This window comes from Anomalospiza imberbis, chromosome 4 (genome assembly GCF_031753505.1).
Source record: "Anomalospiza imberbis isolate Cuckoo-Finch-1a 21T00152 chromosome 4, ASM3175350v1, whole genome shotgun sequence".
Classification (NCBI taxonomy): Eukaryota; Metazoa; Chordata; class Aves; order Passeriformes; family Viduidae; genus Anomalospiza; species Anomalospiza imberbis.
In genome coordinates, this window is record NC_089684.1 from 43383837 (window position 1) to 43400454 (window position 16618).

The window sequence follows — 16618 nt, forward strand, 5'->3', positions numbered from 1 at the left end:
TCCTAATCTGTTCTAGCCAGCAGGTGATAAAAAATTGCCATAAGAAATGTTGGCTTTGAGCATAAGTGCCTGGATTAGAAAAAGAGACAATTAGAAAGTGAAAGTGGCAAAAAGCTCTAAGAAGCCAAAAATAAAAGAACAAACAAACATGCAATCTGGCCATCAAAAAAGGCCACGTTTTTCCTTACTGCAGTAAAAATCAACATTGTCAAAATTACAAAGTATTTTGAAAGACAGGAAGTCATGGGGAGAGGGAAAAACAGTCCCCCAGAGTCAAAAAGGGGCAGCCTGGGAAAAACCACCTGAAGGAGCTGACAAAGGAGGGGACAGGGAAAGGCTAGCACCTTGCACCGTGCTGCCAGGATGTTGCAGTGATCCTGCAGCTGCTGGGTGAGACAAACTACCCCGAGTGAAGGGAGCCAAAAAAAAAGAGTCCGCTGATTGAGCTGGTTCACGTGTGTCCGCATTTATGGCAGAACAAAGGTCAGTCTTGTATTACCTCTTGTGAATCCCTCTTGAATGAGCAGGCTGGGGATTTGATGAGCTCAGGACAAAGATTTATCGACATGCCAGGGGTTGCTGGCCCTAACTCTTAACCTGCTGGCAGAGGTTGGGGCTTTTCATTAAGGGGGGCTATGCATGGAATACTTGCAGGCTTCGGCTGAGAGTAAATGTGATCTCAGCCAACACAATTTGCCACTGCCTAAGAGACACCAGATTATTTTCTCTCAGCACAGAAGTCAGCAGAACCCTGGAACCCTCTGAGGAGCCGAGAGCACAGAGGGGATAGTGAGGGGAAAGCTGGAAGGGGTTTCATGGTACATTGTTCATTGTACCCATGAGCTCTAGATCATCAGGGAAAACCCAACTACCCCTTCAAGCTGTACTCCCATGCTCTGGAGGCACCCCCTTTCTCAAGTCAGGCAAACACCCAGTGCCTGTGCCAGGACAGGCCCCTCTCCAGGGCCATTCCCAGCTCCCATCAAGCAGTCTCCCTGTGCCACCACAAAATCTGGCCACTTTTAAGGGCGAACAGTCTTCATGTGGGATATAATCATCTGGACAGGCTTGCTCCCTCTCCTAAATTCCCTGCCTTGATTGCACAAGCAACTATGGTTTCAGCAGGAAAGAATAACCTGAGGAACTGGGTATTTATAACAATGCATCCTTCTGCCTCTCCTATTACTTGTTTTCATTGAGACCCACGTCTCTGCACCCCAGTCCCTCCACCTGGATGGCATCACCTCTGACTGCCTGTACATGAGCTACTGGGTTTTTTTCCCCCCTGTTCTTCCTGGGGTGTTTCTGTGAACCCTGCTGAATCCATCAGACTTCATTTTATGAGATCCAGCACCATTTTGAAACACTTGAGCTTTCCGCAGCAACTTAAAAAAACCCAAAACAACCCCAAAATATGGACTAAGGGGTTTTACACTTGGTGTTCTTGCACACTTCACGCTTGTTCCTACCTATTCCTTTTCCTGTTGCAACCTGAATACCCCATGGTGCTGGCTGAGGGGCAGTAAATTCACTCCCTCCTTCCCTTCCTGCAACCTCTGGCAAAGCTCTCAGCTTCCCTCTTTGTTCGGTTGAGAGATGCAAAGATTTCTCACCTGAGAGGCACCATCCCAAGGATCTTCCCAGCCCCTTGGGGACACAAACCACCAGGTCCCTTCAAGTGCCTGGGCTACAGCAGGCACAACTGGAAGAGCCAGGCAAGGACTGGAAGAGGGATTCCCAATACGTGCTCCTGCAGAATGAGTGAATAATTTCTCTCCCGCAGTTAGTGCCAGCACTTGCTCCTTGCCAGTTGGCAGAGGGTACCGCTTCCTTTCCTGAGGAATGCTTAACATCCACCTTTCCCCCACGCCAAGGGGAAACTACAGAGGCTGGGGGAGTCTTTCCTGGCAACTGGGCATCTGAAGGAGCTGCAGGCTGGAGGAGGAATCCAGCAGGGAAGCCATGTTTTACTTCACAAACTCCTCTTAGCTGAAGGGGAGCAGGAAGCACATTTCTCCCTTACCTGAGAGTTCCCATGGGAACACAGAAGGGCGGTGTAACAGCAAATTTTGGAACAGGCACGTCTGTGAACAACTTCTGATATAATATTTGAGTCCTCAGATGTTCAGCCACTTGCACATACTGTGCGAGCGCCTGATTTGCATAGGATTTGTATTTGTTGGTAGTCACATTTGTAGGAGAACGCATACATTAGATTAATGTCATCACAGTTTATGGAGATCATCTGTGCCACAGCACCAGCTCAGGGCTCTGACTGCATTCTGTGCCCTGTGGCACATGGCAGCCCCTCCTGCCCTGCCAGGGCCACCGAGAGTCGGGACGGCTGTGCCAGGCTGAGCCCCGAGGTGGTCCTGCTGGGTTCTCCTCTTTCAAACACAAAAGTTTAAAGATCATTCACAGTAACTGTCTAAAATTTCTTAGCCCACATTCCAAAGGTATAATTAATCCAACTATTTTGACTTATTCTCTTACATTTGCTTGTGTGAACTTACACCACACTCTGCACCCTCATTTTTAGTGCCTACTTAAGGACATCCAGCTGTCAAACATACCAACTAGGTGGTCCCTTTTTGTCTTTGCAAGAGCATCCCTCTCTCAGTGAAATGGGATGGTTATAATTCCCTCCCCATTTGCCATGACACCTGGGTGCTCTCATCTGCTAGACAGCTGGAAGCTGTCACTAGAGATGCTGTTCTCACGGATGTGTTGCTGGGCTCAGTCAGACACTCTTTGTAAAGCAGATGGAACACCTCACAAGAACAGCACTGCAGCAACAAAAGCTCATCTTCTGCTAGGGGATTTCTGTCATTGGGCAATGCTTCCATCAGGTGACTTCACACCCCAGTGAGCCCACATGCCAGCGGAGTCTGATGATGATTCTGTTAACCTACTTCCACTACTAAGGCCCTGCAGTTCCACTTCCCAAAGCTGCCCACCGGCACCCTTTCCATCTCTGCCCTTCCAAATCACACAGGAGCACTAGCAATGGGGGCTCAACCCCCTGCTGTGGCCCTGCCACCCAGGATTTCTGACAGACCAGGATTTCTGCTCTGTCCCCACAGAGCTGTGCACGCACGAGCCTCTCATGCTGGCAGCCACATCCGAGTCACTTCTCGTGCACAGGGTCTGCAGAGTCTGTCTCAATCTTGATGGTGCAACCAAGAGGAAGTGGGTGCCACAAAGGAAGAGTGCACATCTCCAAAGCTGGTGATGATTTCACACTTACCCCAGTAACAGGCCAATAACACCTTTTGGCTGCCCTTAAATGTCTTTTTCTTTGCAGCACATGCCACCAGCCCATGCTCCAGCTACCTGCACAATTCAGCTGTTTCCACTGCTCCTTACCCAGGCACAGCTCTCCCACCTCAGAGCCAGCTCCCGTCCCACAGCATTTGACACTCAAAGATGCTGTGGTATGCATAGGTCACCCAAGAGAAGGGCATGCCCTTCTCCAACATGGGTTAGTAGACACAATTTCAATTTCTGTTCTTGCAAGCAAAGTCTTGAAAAGGCCTTTCAATATTTGAGTGTTTCGATCCTATTTTCCAAGCAATTTATACACTAAGAAATCTAGATGGAAACCTCCAAGTGATAATCAAATCCCTTAGATATCTCAGAAAATGTTGCCCCTTATGATCTAGTACCCTCATGACAAACAGCTCTCTATTTTTCTTTGTGATAGTTCCTACTTCCCACCAACATCTGTCACTGTGATTATGATCTCTAATGAGCTTCTAAATTATATCACAGCATTCTGCCTTGATGAGCTACATTCAGTAACTTTCATTCTGCAAGACATGAAACACTGCCTACAAGATGCTGAATGAAAATTCCCTCAGCACAACAGCTGAAAAACTGGTTTTGAGGGTTTTTTTGCCTGTTTTGGTTGGGTTTTATTTTGGTGTTTTCAGCTTTCTGTTTTGTGATTCTTGTTATGCATCTTATTCAAGGATGCCTAGGAACTTTACAACAAGGCACAGAGAGTTAAGCCTTCCTATTGCACACCCCTAAAATCTCCACCCGAAGATGCGAACTGTCTCTCACCACACAGCAGCAGAGATGGCACATTATTCTGTAAGGCAGGACAGGGGGAGGAACCCAAGCCAAGACCCCAGAGAAAACTGCCATTATTTTTATGCTGGCTTCCAGTTCCAGGTGAGGGTTAGTTTGGGTGATGTATCCAGACCCTCGGGATGCTGCACAGACTCAGTTTCGCTGTGCTGCCAGGATGCAGCATTACGCTCCACGCCTCCTTCCAAGCACTCTTTTCCTCCAGTGATCACACCGGGACACTCCAGTCTAAGTGAAACTGGAAGAGTGAATATTAACCCCCAAGGTTTGCTGCCCTGGCTGCAAGGAACCAGTGCCATAGCTGTGGCCACTCAGCCTTGCTAACACATGCCCATGCTGGCTAGCAACCTCTAGGGGACTTGGATCTCTCCCGCTGATTCCTCAGACAACACCAACCCCCTTCAGCACTCTCACTCACACATGTTACTCACGTGCACATCCAGTGTCATACCTTACACTAATGTCACCTGCCCATCTGGGAAAGTGTGTACGGTGTGCCTGAAGACAAGGACAGAGCAAGCTGATGTTTGTGTGTGCAAACTGCTCCCCTGAGGCAGCAAAGTGTTGACTCCCTGCTGGTGACTCAGCTGCACCTTTTCCTGCACAGATCCAGGATCTGTGACGTGGCTCATGAGAGCTGAGCTCAGGAGGGTTTGATTTATAGGACAGGATTTATGGGGGTTATTCCTTACTTCCTGCAGATAAGCACAGACAGCGCTGATCAACAGTTGCCATGTTTTTAGCTCAGAGTAGCTGTGCTCTGTCTGTAACTCCTTCCTGTGGCCAACCTTGCACTTGGTGCCTGCAAGCAGCTCCAAAACTAATGGGAAAAAATGTGCCGAGCACAGCAGACTCAGGGTGCACATTGTTCAGCTCTCCCAGCCAAACTGTGGAGAACTGACTGCCATTTCCTGTGCTTCCAGCCTGAGCCAGCACCCGGGTGGCAGGCAGGTAACAGGGAAGGTGCTGAGAACACAGGCTGAGATTGCAATGCAGTCCTGAAGGGGGTAGGCATTGCTGGCACACTGATCCTCGCTGATGAGTTCCCAAGTAAACTTTATTTCTAAGGGCATAACTCTAACTGCAGAACACTAGCCTGGTTCCAAACAAACCCCATCTACCTGGAACTTTTGCCTACTCACTGCAGCTGACACCATCTCCCATTTCTTTTGCTCTCTGTGCACCTAGTACCTCTCCAAGCCCACGGTGACTCTGGCTCATTCTCTGAAGCACAGCTGGTTCTGATGGTTCTTGCGAGGGCAGGAGCACAAAATCCTGGAATAGCAAGCAAAACAAGTAAGTCCTCCTGAGTAGAGGGAGAGGGAGAGCACAGGATTGGCAGGGAGCTACCAAGCTTATGCACCATGGCTTGTCTGTGCCACAAGATGAGCTGCCCAGGTGAATGCACACCAACTCATCACTGTCTCTCACTCAGGAAATGAGTTTTCCAAGGAACTAAACCACGTCTTTGCATATCCTCAGCAGGGACTGAAGGCCCTTCCTGCTCAACATGAGTCACTACAGGTGTCTTGGGCTATGGTGCCATAGCACCATTGTACCATGAGCTATTCTGCTTCTTGGTTAGCTTTGCTGAGCTAAACATTTCCTTTAAAAGGCCTTCTTACAGGCACAAGAATTCAATAGGACCATGAAAGTACTGCCCCATGGGGGATGACAGTTTAGTACCCCAGCTCTCTTCCTGTGGCTGTTGCCATGTGGCAACTCTACCTGCTCCCCAAAACCAGTTCCAAGCACACCATCTTCTGCACCCTGCTAAGCTGATCCATTAAAACATACAAGGTCCTTGCCAAGCTGCTTCACCAGCTTGTCCCTGGGGGAAGGGACTCGACCCTTCCTACCCTTGTAGCATTTGTTGTTCTGCCAACGGCACTGCAGAAAATGAAGCCTGCAATCCAGTCAACACTGCTCCACCTCCACCCATCTTAACTGCCCAGACACAGGAAGAAGAGAAAAGGATAAAACCTTGAATGACAGACAACAGGACACGAGTGCATATAAGTTAAACTTCTTACATGTGAAGAAATTGAGGAAAAGGTAATTCAGAGTCACACAGATGTAAACACCAGTCAGATAAGACACATCCCAGCCACTTCACTCCTGTCTTGAAGCCAGCACAGTCACACTGGTGATCAGAAACACTTGTCATCCAGGCAGCCAGGGGAACAGCTCACATGAACAGGGCAAGGCTGATATATGCCAAGTCACTGGTGTGATCTGGCTGGTGAATAACCAGGCAGGGCCCTGAGTCAGCCAGCAAACACTCCCACATGCACCCTTCCTGCCCTGCGGTGTGACAGCAGCAGAGCCAGGAGATGAGTGCAATAAAAACCCCATCCCACCTTCTCAAAGTGGTGTTGCCCCAAGCACATCCTCTAGACGGTCTGGCTGGAGTTTGGTGTACAAATCTTCACTAACCTGACATTACACACGGCAGAGGAATAGTGCTGCAGCCAAGCACAGGGGCAATAGGCAAGAAGGAAAATCACCCAATTATGTTGGAAAGTACCTTGGATGGTTTTACCTCCTGCTCAAAGCAGGGCCAACACCAAGACCAGATCAAAACTCTAGTTGGGTCTTAAAACCTTGAAGTGAGCTGACCCCAAATTAGCTCGGTTCTTGAGAGCCTGGTGCTTAAAATGCCAGGGTTGTGGGTTCCATTCCCACACGGGCCATTTACTCAAGAACTGGACTCAATGATCCTCATGGGTCCGTTCCAACTTGGAATATTCTGTGACTGTGATCTCAACCAAGCCACTCTGGCTGTCCTGCCCCAGCGCTCAGCTCTAGCTGTGTGGTGACAAAGTTCCCCTACATCCTGCTGCACACCTCTCCTAGCCTCAGGCACACAGCCAGCCTGCCCCTGAGAAGCTGTGCACCCACAGAGGACAATCCTTCTCACAGTGATCTCAGATCCATCTACCCCAGTGTGTACATGGCATCCTGGACCAGCAGGGACAGTTGGAAGTTCTGCTCTTCCCACACTGGCCGTGTCACAAGGACCTGCTCAAGAATTCCTCAGAGCTGTCTGACCCCTCACAATGGCTCTCCAGTCCCCCCCACTCTGCATGCTCAGCACCTAGAGCCTCACTCCACAGTGTTCCTTCCCTCACTTGCATCAAAAAGCAGGTCAGAGCCCTTCTCCAGCTCCCAGGTGGCACAAGCTGCCACCCAGTCCCACTGTGGAGCCTCCATCCCCTTTCATGGCAATACCACCTCCAGCCAGCCCTCCTCCCATGTGCACTGCCTCTTATCTGCAGGCAAGCCCCCGCAGAAACTCCACCAAAAGTCTGGCATCTCTCCACCTGCTCCTCTTAGTGCTACACAGCCCCAAACCCTCCTTCTCCAGGCTCTTTCCTGCACCAGGCTCCCACAGGTCAGACCCCAGTCCCACCTGTGCCAGCACCATGTCTTCCTCAGGACAGCACCTGCTCCACCAGGCATAGGAAGAAGCAGGTGCCACGTGTCCACCAAGCCCCTGCTGTGCATCCCTTATGTCCTGGGAGCAGTACCTCCTCCTCTCACTGCCCTGCAAACCTCCACGGCACCTCTGTGCCAAATGCCCAAGCACCATCCTCTCCCAGCCGCAGCTGCAATCCCGGGTGATCCCCAGGCTTGGGGATCCCAGAGATGGGAGCTGCTGGTACAATAATCAGAGCCCCACAATCAAGGAACGACAAACAGTTCCTGGGGGGTGTGGCTGGGCTCAGGAGCAGTGACCCCACCCATGCAAAGCGGGATCTACACGAAAGGACAAATGTCTAATTACACAGAGAACTCCTGGGGAAAAGAAGGGAAGAAAAAAAAATTCTAAACCCCAAGAAGCTTCCTCAAAGCTGAAAAACCTCCCACAATGCCATTGCAAAAGCCTCTCCCAAACTTATAAAAGCCTCTGTTTAGATACATAAACTAAAAAAAAGGCTCTGCTGGCAATCTTCAAAATTCGAGAACTCCTCAAATTATGAGTGGGACAGAAAATGAGGGGGGAAAAAGGGAAAAAAAGCCCCAAATGAACGGGCAAAAACCATGGAAAGGAATAGTGAAAAGTTGAAAAAAGCACCAGCAGCAATGCTAGCAAGGGAATCTCCCTGGTGGGAAAACAAAAGGGAGGGGTTTTCCCCTCCAGTTCCAAAATTCTTCCCCCCACAAGCCTCTCTGAAGTGCTGGTCTCTGCTGAGTGCCTACACCTGTCTTGGAATGCTCCCCCTCCCCCGCAGAGAGCTCCCTGTCAGCAGGCATGATAACCTGCAAGAGGTAAAGCAAGCCAAGCAAATGACCCAACTCCCAGTGGGTTGCCTGAATTTTGTTTGATCCCAGTCGAATTTTGTTTGTTCAAAGCACAGGCCAGGTGTTTGGGCACACAGAGCACACGGCTCTTCGTGACTGTCACTCACCCCAGCCTTGCAGCCGGAAGAACCTGGCACAGACGACTTCATGAAACCAAATTAGGGGTCATACACTAGAAAGGACATTGCCACAGCTCTGGCGTAATTAGGGCCCATCATCATCAAGGACAGGAAATTGGCACATCTGCTTTCCGGGCTGCTGATCCAACGGTGGCTCAGGCACGATGTCCTGCTGCAGCCCCCCTGGCCCTGCATAAATGTTGCCCTGAGTGCCCCCAAACAGTGGTACAAGCAGTTGTTTTATCACTCAGCCTCCCAGTAGCTCCTTACTCTCTCTCTCCTGGACCTGGCAGGACAGAACTGACACAATGCTCTCTCTTGCTCTCCTTTGCAGCGCCAAAGGGGCCAGGCCAGATGGATAAACGTCAGCCCCCTTTCCTCCAGTGTGACCCCAAACTGAACATAAGTGATATTTCTGTTTGGATGTACCCGTGGAAGGTTTGAACCTGTCCCCCTGGAGTCAGTGATAAAACTGCCACAAACTGGATGACTGCTGGATCACAACTCGTGCTTTTTAAAAAACAATTTTTCTCCATATAATATTGAGAATTGTGTCATCTTTTCCCTGGGTTGCACTGCTCTGCAGGGAGAGTTCCTGGCTGCTCCATTCTTCTGTCTCCTCTGGCCAGGCCGTTGTTTCCCAAGAACACCAAAAAGGGTCACTACAACTCTAGAGTTGTGCTAAACTCCCAGCCCCAGTGATCCCTGGGCGTTGCTCAGAGCCAGCAGCAGCTCCCGGGCCAGAGTGGGATTTCCATGTTTCCGTCCTGCTTTTCTTTTTGCTCTCCCAGGCAGAGTGATTTATTTTTATGCTGTTGTGGTTTGCACCAGGACAGGCCATCTTTCCCTCTTTGTTTTCATTCCTTCTGCTTGTCTGAGCACCGCAGAAACAAACAGCTTTGGAAAAGTGGAAACAAGCGTCTCTGCGCCTTGTCCAGGGCATCAGGCAGCAGAGAACCACAAGAAGCTCAACGGAGCCTGCTCCGCTTCTGGTGAGACAGGAGGGAGCACCAGGGATCATCCTGGCTCCTCAGGGATGAGTCAGTGTGCACACAGCAGGGACACTGCTCCATATTCCTGCAGTAATACCTTCTCTCATCCAACATACTGCTAGTGTTTAGGTTTTCTGGCTGTTGGAATTGAAGGGTTTCTTCCCCCTGTGTTTCTGTGAGTATTTTCAGTGGGCACTGCAAATGTTCTATGATGTTGGAAAAGAAGACCTATTCAGGAATTCTGAGCTTGCATAATTCCCAGATTTGTCTAGACAGATACTTTCCATCTGGATGATGCAGGCAGTACCACATGGACATGAGAGTTCCTGTGTTACTTAATGCTGTCCTTTTTATTTATTAATTTCTATGCTGCTTTACAGGATGTGCACAGACACAAGGCTACAATTGTAAAGGGAACAAGGATTTGTAGTTAATCCTTCAGGAGGCAGCTCTCAAACAGCTCCTGCATGTTGTGTAACTGCTGGAGCCCCTCTGGTTTCTCTTTCCTTTTATAAAGCATGAGACTTCCATGTGTGGTTCATATCCTGTGAGGGGAGAAGAAAAATATTTTCCTGTGAGCTGCCCTGGCTCAAGACTCCCCATCATCATCATCACCTGTCCTTGGGTTTCCACAGCTCAGAGTATCTGGAAGCACTGGCTGGTGCCAGTGCTGTGGAGCTGTCCCATTCCATGCTGCCCCTGGATCATTTGGCAGAAAGGCAATCCCAGACCTGAGTCAGAAAGGAGATTTAATTAATCAGCATGGCAGCTGCACTCACAGACACACCCAAGTCTGATTTTTCAAAATGCTGGCAATCACTGAACATCCTGAAGAAAGCAGGCGGGCTCACAGCTGTTGGGCAGAGGTATCCTGGACCTGAACTGGATTTATCAAGCAACAAAGTCCTCCTGACCCTCTGTAGTCTACGGAAAAGGCAGCCTGTGTAGCCACCAAGCCGCTGTTTGACTCCAGTCCTGAGGTCATCTCACCACAGCACTGAAGGATTTCCCCCCCAGGCACCACCTTTCTGCTGCAGCATTCCTGAGGACCCACGAGCAGGGCCAGGCTCACAGCCAGGTTACAGCAAGGGTGACTTCTCCTCCCAACTGCTTGCTCCCCAAATATGACGAGTTCGCTTTGGCACCGTTTGCCTGAGGTCTTCCCGACCAGCCTGTGCCAAAAAGAAGGCGGGAGTGGGTGGATGTTAAGGGACAACATGTGGGGAAATCATCTGCAAGTGCTGGAGATGAAGAAGGGAACTGCATAACCCCAAAGGTGCTGTAAGCTGTTCTGTTTACTACTTTCTCTGCAGTAAACCTTGGCAGTGAACTGGAGTTCATTTGCGCATGGACCATCCACGTCAAACCTTCTGCTTCTAGGGCTGGGTTACTTTGTATTTTTTTAAGAGTTCTGTTTTCCTTGACTGAAGGCGGTTTCTCCCTGTTCCCCCTGGCTTCCCTGCTGTCCCAGCCCCCAGGCACAAGAAGCCAGTGTAAAGAAGGTCCTCGTGCAAGTGACCTGGATTCCAGACGGGCGGGATGGGGAGCGAAGGCAAGCTGTGCCTGCTCCAGATGCAGAACCAACACGCAGAGGCAGTGGGACACTCAGCTGGGGTTGGGGCAGAGGTCTGCAGCTGGCCTGGGTCCCTCGGTGCAGCCAAGAGCCAAGGTCCCCTCCTGCTGCTGCAACATGGTTTGTTTTGGCATCGGCAAGCCGCTGATGCCCCATCTGGCTCCTGGGATATCATGAAGATACTAGCTCAGGAGGCTGCTTTCCTGAGGGTTTGTGTACACACAGGGAAAAACGCCTGCCCTGATGGGGCTGGGCACCCTGTGCAACTCTGTGGCACTGGAAGAGGTTGGGGAGAGAGTCAAGCATCAGCGACCAAGTTCTGGGAACCGGGAAAGGAGGCTCCACCCCTTGTGTGAAAAAAGCCAAACAGCCATGAGCCACTGCCCTGTATGTCTTATGTGCCTATCTCCCTCTCATCCAGCCATTCCAGCAAAATAGCCATAATTTATCTGCTTCTTCAGCAGAAACCACAAGCTAAAAGAGGAATTCACACACTTGGAAACAAGCAAAGAGTGAACTGGCAGTGGAGACTTGTTCCAAACACAAGGGGTCACATGTGCTTGAAGCAAGATTTCCAACATCTGGATAACATGACACGTACTCCCAGGCAAGGCGAGTGCTCCTGGGGCTTGGGGTGGACTCATGCAGCTTGGAAAGCTAGAGTGCAGCTGGTTTTGGGAAGCTCAGCAAGCTTCCTCTATTGTCTCACAAGCCTCTGCTCGGCCTTTCTTTTGGCTGGGTCTCTGGCAAAGCCCAGGCTGAACTGTCCTTAATCTTCCATGTTTTGTGTATCCACGGAGACTGTAAAACACCGCTTGCTTACCCTTTGGCCTTGCTAGCTCACAGGCATTAAGAACTTTGTGAGCCAGATCTCTGGCTGACATTATTCACTGCTGGTCCGTGGGCTTTGGTAATGTTTCCAGCTTGCATCATAGGGAGGCTTGGCTTGGCATTGGGATCGGCGTGGAGAAGGCACTGTGACACGGATGTGTCAGGTCAGAGTGCTGTGGCTACAGCGAACTATCCAGAGACAGCAGGAATGGGGCTGAAGTGAGATGACAGGAAAACTCTCCAGCAGGATGACACTGACTTCACCATCTCCTCCTGTGGAGGGAAAAACAAGATCCTTTTTGCAGTCTGATTCACCTCCGCAGCCTGTGGGAGACACGCGATCACTGTTAGGACGGGGCTTTTGTTGTTTCAAAATCACAATTCTGTGGTGATTGTGCAATCCCCAACCCCCCTCGACATTACATTTCTTTGGGGCTTACTCTCTGGCACACGTGCAACGCCGGCAGCACCACGAACCGGAGTGACGCGGCTGACGGGACGCAAGGGGGACGCAGAGGCCGGGCGAGCGGGGGCGGTGCGAGCCCGCCCGCCCTGTCCCCCGCCCCAGCCGCCCGCCGCCGCCGCCGCGGGGAGGGAGGGCCGTGCTGGGCCGGGCCGGGCGAGCTGCGGTGGCGGCGGCGAGGGGCGGCCACTCCGGCGAGCGGCAGCACGGCAGCGCCCGCCTGCGCTCTCCGCCGCCCGCAGACTCCATGGCCGGGGCCGTGCCCTTGGTGCTGCTGCCGCTGCTGCTGCCGCCGCTGCCCGCCGGCGCCGCGCCGGCTGCGGGCGAGCCGTCGTGCCACGGAGCCTTCGACATGTACTTCGTCTTGGACAAGTAAGCGGGAAGGCAGACGCGGGCGGGGATGGGGGAATCGCCGCCATCGGGGATCGGGGCGGCGGCGCCGCCGCTTTTGTTCGGGCGCTGCGTGGGGCTGAGGGGCCGCGCGAGCGGGGGTCGCTGGGAGGGGCCGCGCGCGCGGGGGGCGCTGTGAGGGAAAGCGGCGGGAAAGGCGTCGTGAGGGGCTCGGCGGGAAAGAAGTTCGGGAATCCTGCCGGGACCTCCTGAGGGGGTGTGCAGAGGGGGCCGTGGAAGTTCTCCCACCGGAGGTGCGTTTGCGGCCGGAGGTTTTGGAAGAACGAGCGGCGGCAGCATCTGCCGCCCGCCCAGGCTTTTGCGGGGAAGTTCGGCGGCCGCGATCGCCCTCAGGGCGAAGAGGGAGCGGGGCCCGGGCGACAAACTTACCAGCAAGAGCTGGGGGTACCTCGAGATGTCTGGAATCGCGAATATTGTCAGTTTCTCCCTGAAATGTCACCCCAGATCAGGCCGCTGATGTGCTCTGGTTTTCTCTTGTAGGTCTGGGAGCGTGGCGACGAACTGGCGAGAGATATTTGATTTTGTATATCAGCTGACAGAAAGATTTGTGAGGTGCGTGGTGCTGCTTGTGACACCCGAGGTGATGCTGGAGTAATTCTGGGCTGTGTTAAACCCTCCCCCCACAGTCCCCGTGCTTTTGCAAGCTCAAGGGGATGTGTTCCACAAACACTTTAAAAGTTTGGCTTCTAAGACCCAAATTGCTGGAAAATATTGGAAACTTTTACTTTATTTTCTTGTGCTTGGCGCTCAGCAGAAAGGTGACACTATGTTGTCTAAATACTCACTCTCTTAAATGACTCTCAAATGTGATTTGATGTTTTTTTAAACTTTTTTTTCAATATACCATTTTCCTAGTTTCTGATGGTGTACTGCTCAAATTCTGTTCATGGAAATCTGCATGAAGAGGCAGTCAAACATACTCGTTAATATATAGTGCAGGTCAAAAGGAAGAGAGCAATGTTAAAGCTCAAACTCAGAGGGTGCCCATGCCATGTAACAGTGCATTTGTTGTACTTACATATAATCAACTTTGTTACTGTCAGCAGTGTTGTCGGGCAAGTCCAGCTCCTCTTGAAATAGCTGCTGTACATCCTGGCTGACTGCTCTGTACAAACAGCTGAGGATTGCAGTGCTTTGCTTTAAAAAACCCGACAACAAAATCCTGAATAAACTGAGTGAATCTCTCACCACACATAGGGAGAGATGGTGTGGTAGGATTTGCTGAGGAAAACCCAGTACAGAGTGCAGTTATAATGCTGGCTTGCTAAGAAAAGGATCCAATAGGCTTTTATAAGTAAATATTGCTTATTTTCATCTTGTAAAAAGCAACTTTTCTGTAAACTTATGTAAAACTTCTGTCCAGGGGGCCACAGAAACTTTTGAAAGTTGTCTTGTAAACTCTGGAATTACAAAAAAAAAAAAACAAAAAAACCCAAAAAAAACACAAAACCACAAACAAACCAAAAAGAGAGCCTGATACCAAAGCAGGATTTCTTTGGGTAGGTGGTAAAACATTGGCCCACTCTGAGAGGGTGGATAGATTTCAGTGGAAATCTTTTGGTTCAGCATCTTCTCCAGCCAAGTGACACTCCCTCTTGCAATGCTTGTGTGGTGGTCTGGCTGCATTCCCATCCAAGTGTCCGAGTGCTCACAGAGGAGGCATGGACAGGCTGGCTTGTGGAGAGAAAGGTTCTGTGGGGATCCTGAAGAGAAGCTGGCTAAAGCGTAACTTGGAGGGTATGGCACGTGGGGGTGCATCTCCAACTGGGAGGCCTTGCACTAATCACTAAGCAGGGATGCAATTGCCAGAGGGTGGGATTGCAAGTACTCAGTTTTGTTTGGTGGCTCAAAAGGGTGATAACCCTTCTGTTTCAATTCTGATTTATTTTAGAGCCTCTCAGGTTTTGCTATACAGAGTCATTATGGATGGACTGCAAGCCTGGTTTTTAAACCTGAGGTCTGTGCACTTCTGTGCAGACTTGCAGCACTTACATTCCCTTGATGGCAATATTTTTAAGTTGCATCGGTGCCAACAGTGGACTGAAAACATATGGTCATTCAGCTTTTCAGGTGTTAAGTTCTTACTAACCATAACCTGATTAGTGCTAATACTTATATACAGTAAATTACAAAGGTAGTGAATATAGTAAAATTGTGATGAATAAAATTTAAAATCATGCAGGAGAGATGTTACAACTTACCTTGCGAAAATTCCTGTCTTGGGCCTCCAGAGCATCAGGCAACTCCTGAAAGTTTTCCACTGCTAATTTGATATGATTCCCTGCGACCTTGTATAAAGAGACAGGTGACCTTCTTAAAAATAAATTAAAAAAAAAAAAGATTGAATTCCTTAATAAAATAAATTCATACAGCATTGCTTTTTACCACGACATTTTCCTAGATGCTTTTAGGGAAGAAGTTTTCAAGTCTCACAATTCTCTGGTCAGAGAAACAAACCCAGTCTCACTCTGGAAGACCCTGCATGCTGCTTTCTCTGGGCTGAGGAGTCAGTAGGCACTGCTTCTGTGACTGGGAGGATTTGATAAAGCAGAGTTGGAAATAGGCATTGTGTCATCCTGAAAGAAAAGGGGAAATTGCCAGGGTCAGTTTCAAAGATGGGAAGTGTGTCTGGTTAGTACCCATGGAAGCAAGATGGAACCAAGTCATGTCCCTGCCTTGGTGTTATACCAGTGGCCCTGACAATTCCAAAGGATCTGCGTTACCTTCCGTGTGTGGGGTGGCCACATCACCGGAGACTAGTCATGTGGGAGAGAGTAATAATCTTGCTGCTTTGTTCCTCAAGCATCTGGGTCAGGAGAAGACGGGCAAAAATGCTTTAAATCCTCTCATTTGGGGTTTGTAGTTCAAAAGCACGTTCCTAGGAGGCTGGAGGATACAGATCATGTGAATGAGACCTGAATAAGTGAATGAAATGCTGTACATCAGTATGTTTCTCTGAAATGTGTTTTTGCCTTCTTTCCCTTTTCTAAAGCCCCAAGATGAGACTGTCGTTTATCGTGTTTTCCACGCAGGCACATGTCATTATGCCGCTAACTGGAGACAGGTTAGTGCTCTGCTCTTTTAATTCTTCCCCTCCCTCCTTCTGCCCTTACTGAATCAGAGGAGCAGTAATAGGAATGGAACAGCGACTGATACCTCCCAGTGGTGGCCAGTCATGAAGCTGCCCTGCAGAGCTGATTTAATTTTGTGACCATACCCTTGGTTAGCCTCATAAAAAAGGAAGGAGAGGAATGATGGGAAACAAATCCTTGATGTTACCTCTGCCATGGCTTTGCAGAAAAACTAGCAGTAATGTTTTCATCTCGGTGTGACTCTGCATCTCTCTTGGCACAGTGCGAGAATGATTCTTCCATTTGCTTTTGTAAAGCAGCCTCCATAGGAGGATTAGCAGGATTTTTTTTCATGTCTAGGAGAAGCATAAAATGGTAAATAAATGTTTATCATATTCTCACATAAGGTAGGTATTTTGTTCTGTATTTCCTAATCTGGACTTCAGGGCCTGTTTAGACAGTGGGGTTGGTGCCACTTGAAGGGTGTGAGATCTTTCTGACACTGTGGTGATGTACGGGTGTGCCTGAACTTTCAGTGGATGGTTTTGGAGGCATTAGAATTTAAGGCTGCTCACTCTGATTTCTAAAGCAAATGAGGATTTGCAGCTAGGATATCTTAAGGATGGGTGGGGGCAACAGAAGGAGGAGAAACAGGTAGAGAAGAAAATATTGCAAAAATAATTACCGAACTCACAGAAACTGGGAAATGGTCGTGTGGAATGAGTGCTCTCAGCAGAGGACAATGGCACTGCTGTTAGAGT

The 16618-nt window shown here is 49.9% G+C and overlaps 1 protein-coding gene and 3 long non-coding RNA genes across 4 annotated transcripts in view; 1 reads left to right on the top strand and 3 right to left on the bottom strand.

Annotated features, from left to right (window-relative positions):
- Positions 1-264: 264 nt before the first annotated feature.
- LOC137472762 (uncharacterized) lies at positions 265-8822 on the bottom strand. Its single transcript, XR_010998398.1, has 3 exons — positions 8569-8822; positions 5277-5367; positions 265-3242 (listed from the first exon to the last, which is right to left on the bottom strand). It is a non-coding gene; the product is annotated as an uncharacterized lncRNA (long non-coding RNA).
- Positions 8823-10270: 1448 nt separating this feature from the next.
- Positions 10271-13516, bottom strand: LOC137472770 (uncharacterized). The gene is made up of 2 exons (XR_010998402.1): positions 13156-13516; positions 10271-12236 (listed from the first exon to the last, which is right to left on the bottom strand). It is a non-coding gene; the product is annotated as an uncharacterized lncRNA (long non-coding RNA).
- The window catches only part of ANTXR2 (ANTXR cell adhesion molecule 2), a 78998-nt gene continuing 74880 nt past the window's right edge, over positions 12501-16618 (top strand). Inside the window, exons 1-3 of the mRNA XM_068188139.1 lie at positions 12501-12747; positions 13267-13338; positions 15779-15850. Coding sequence (XP_068044240.1) covers positions 12623-12747; positions 13267-13338; positions 15779-15850 — 269 coding nt within the window. The 5' untranslated portion in view covers positions 12501-12622. The remainder of the gene's footprint in view (positions 12748-13266; positions 13339-15778; positions 15851-16618) is intronic.
- Positions 13714-15854, bottom strand: LOC137472772 (uncharacterized). Its single transcript, XR_010998405.1, has 3 exons — positions 15172-15854; positions 14988-15074; positions 13714-14186 (listed from the first exon to the last, which is right to left on the bottom strand). It is a non-coding gene; the product is annotated as an uncharacterized lncRNA (long non-coding RNA).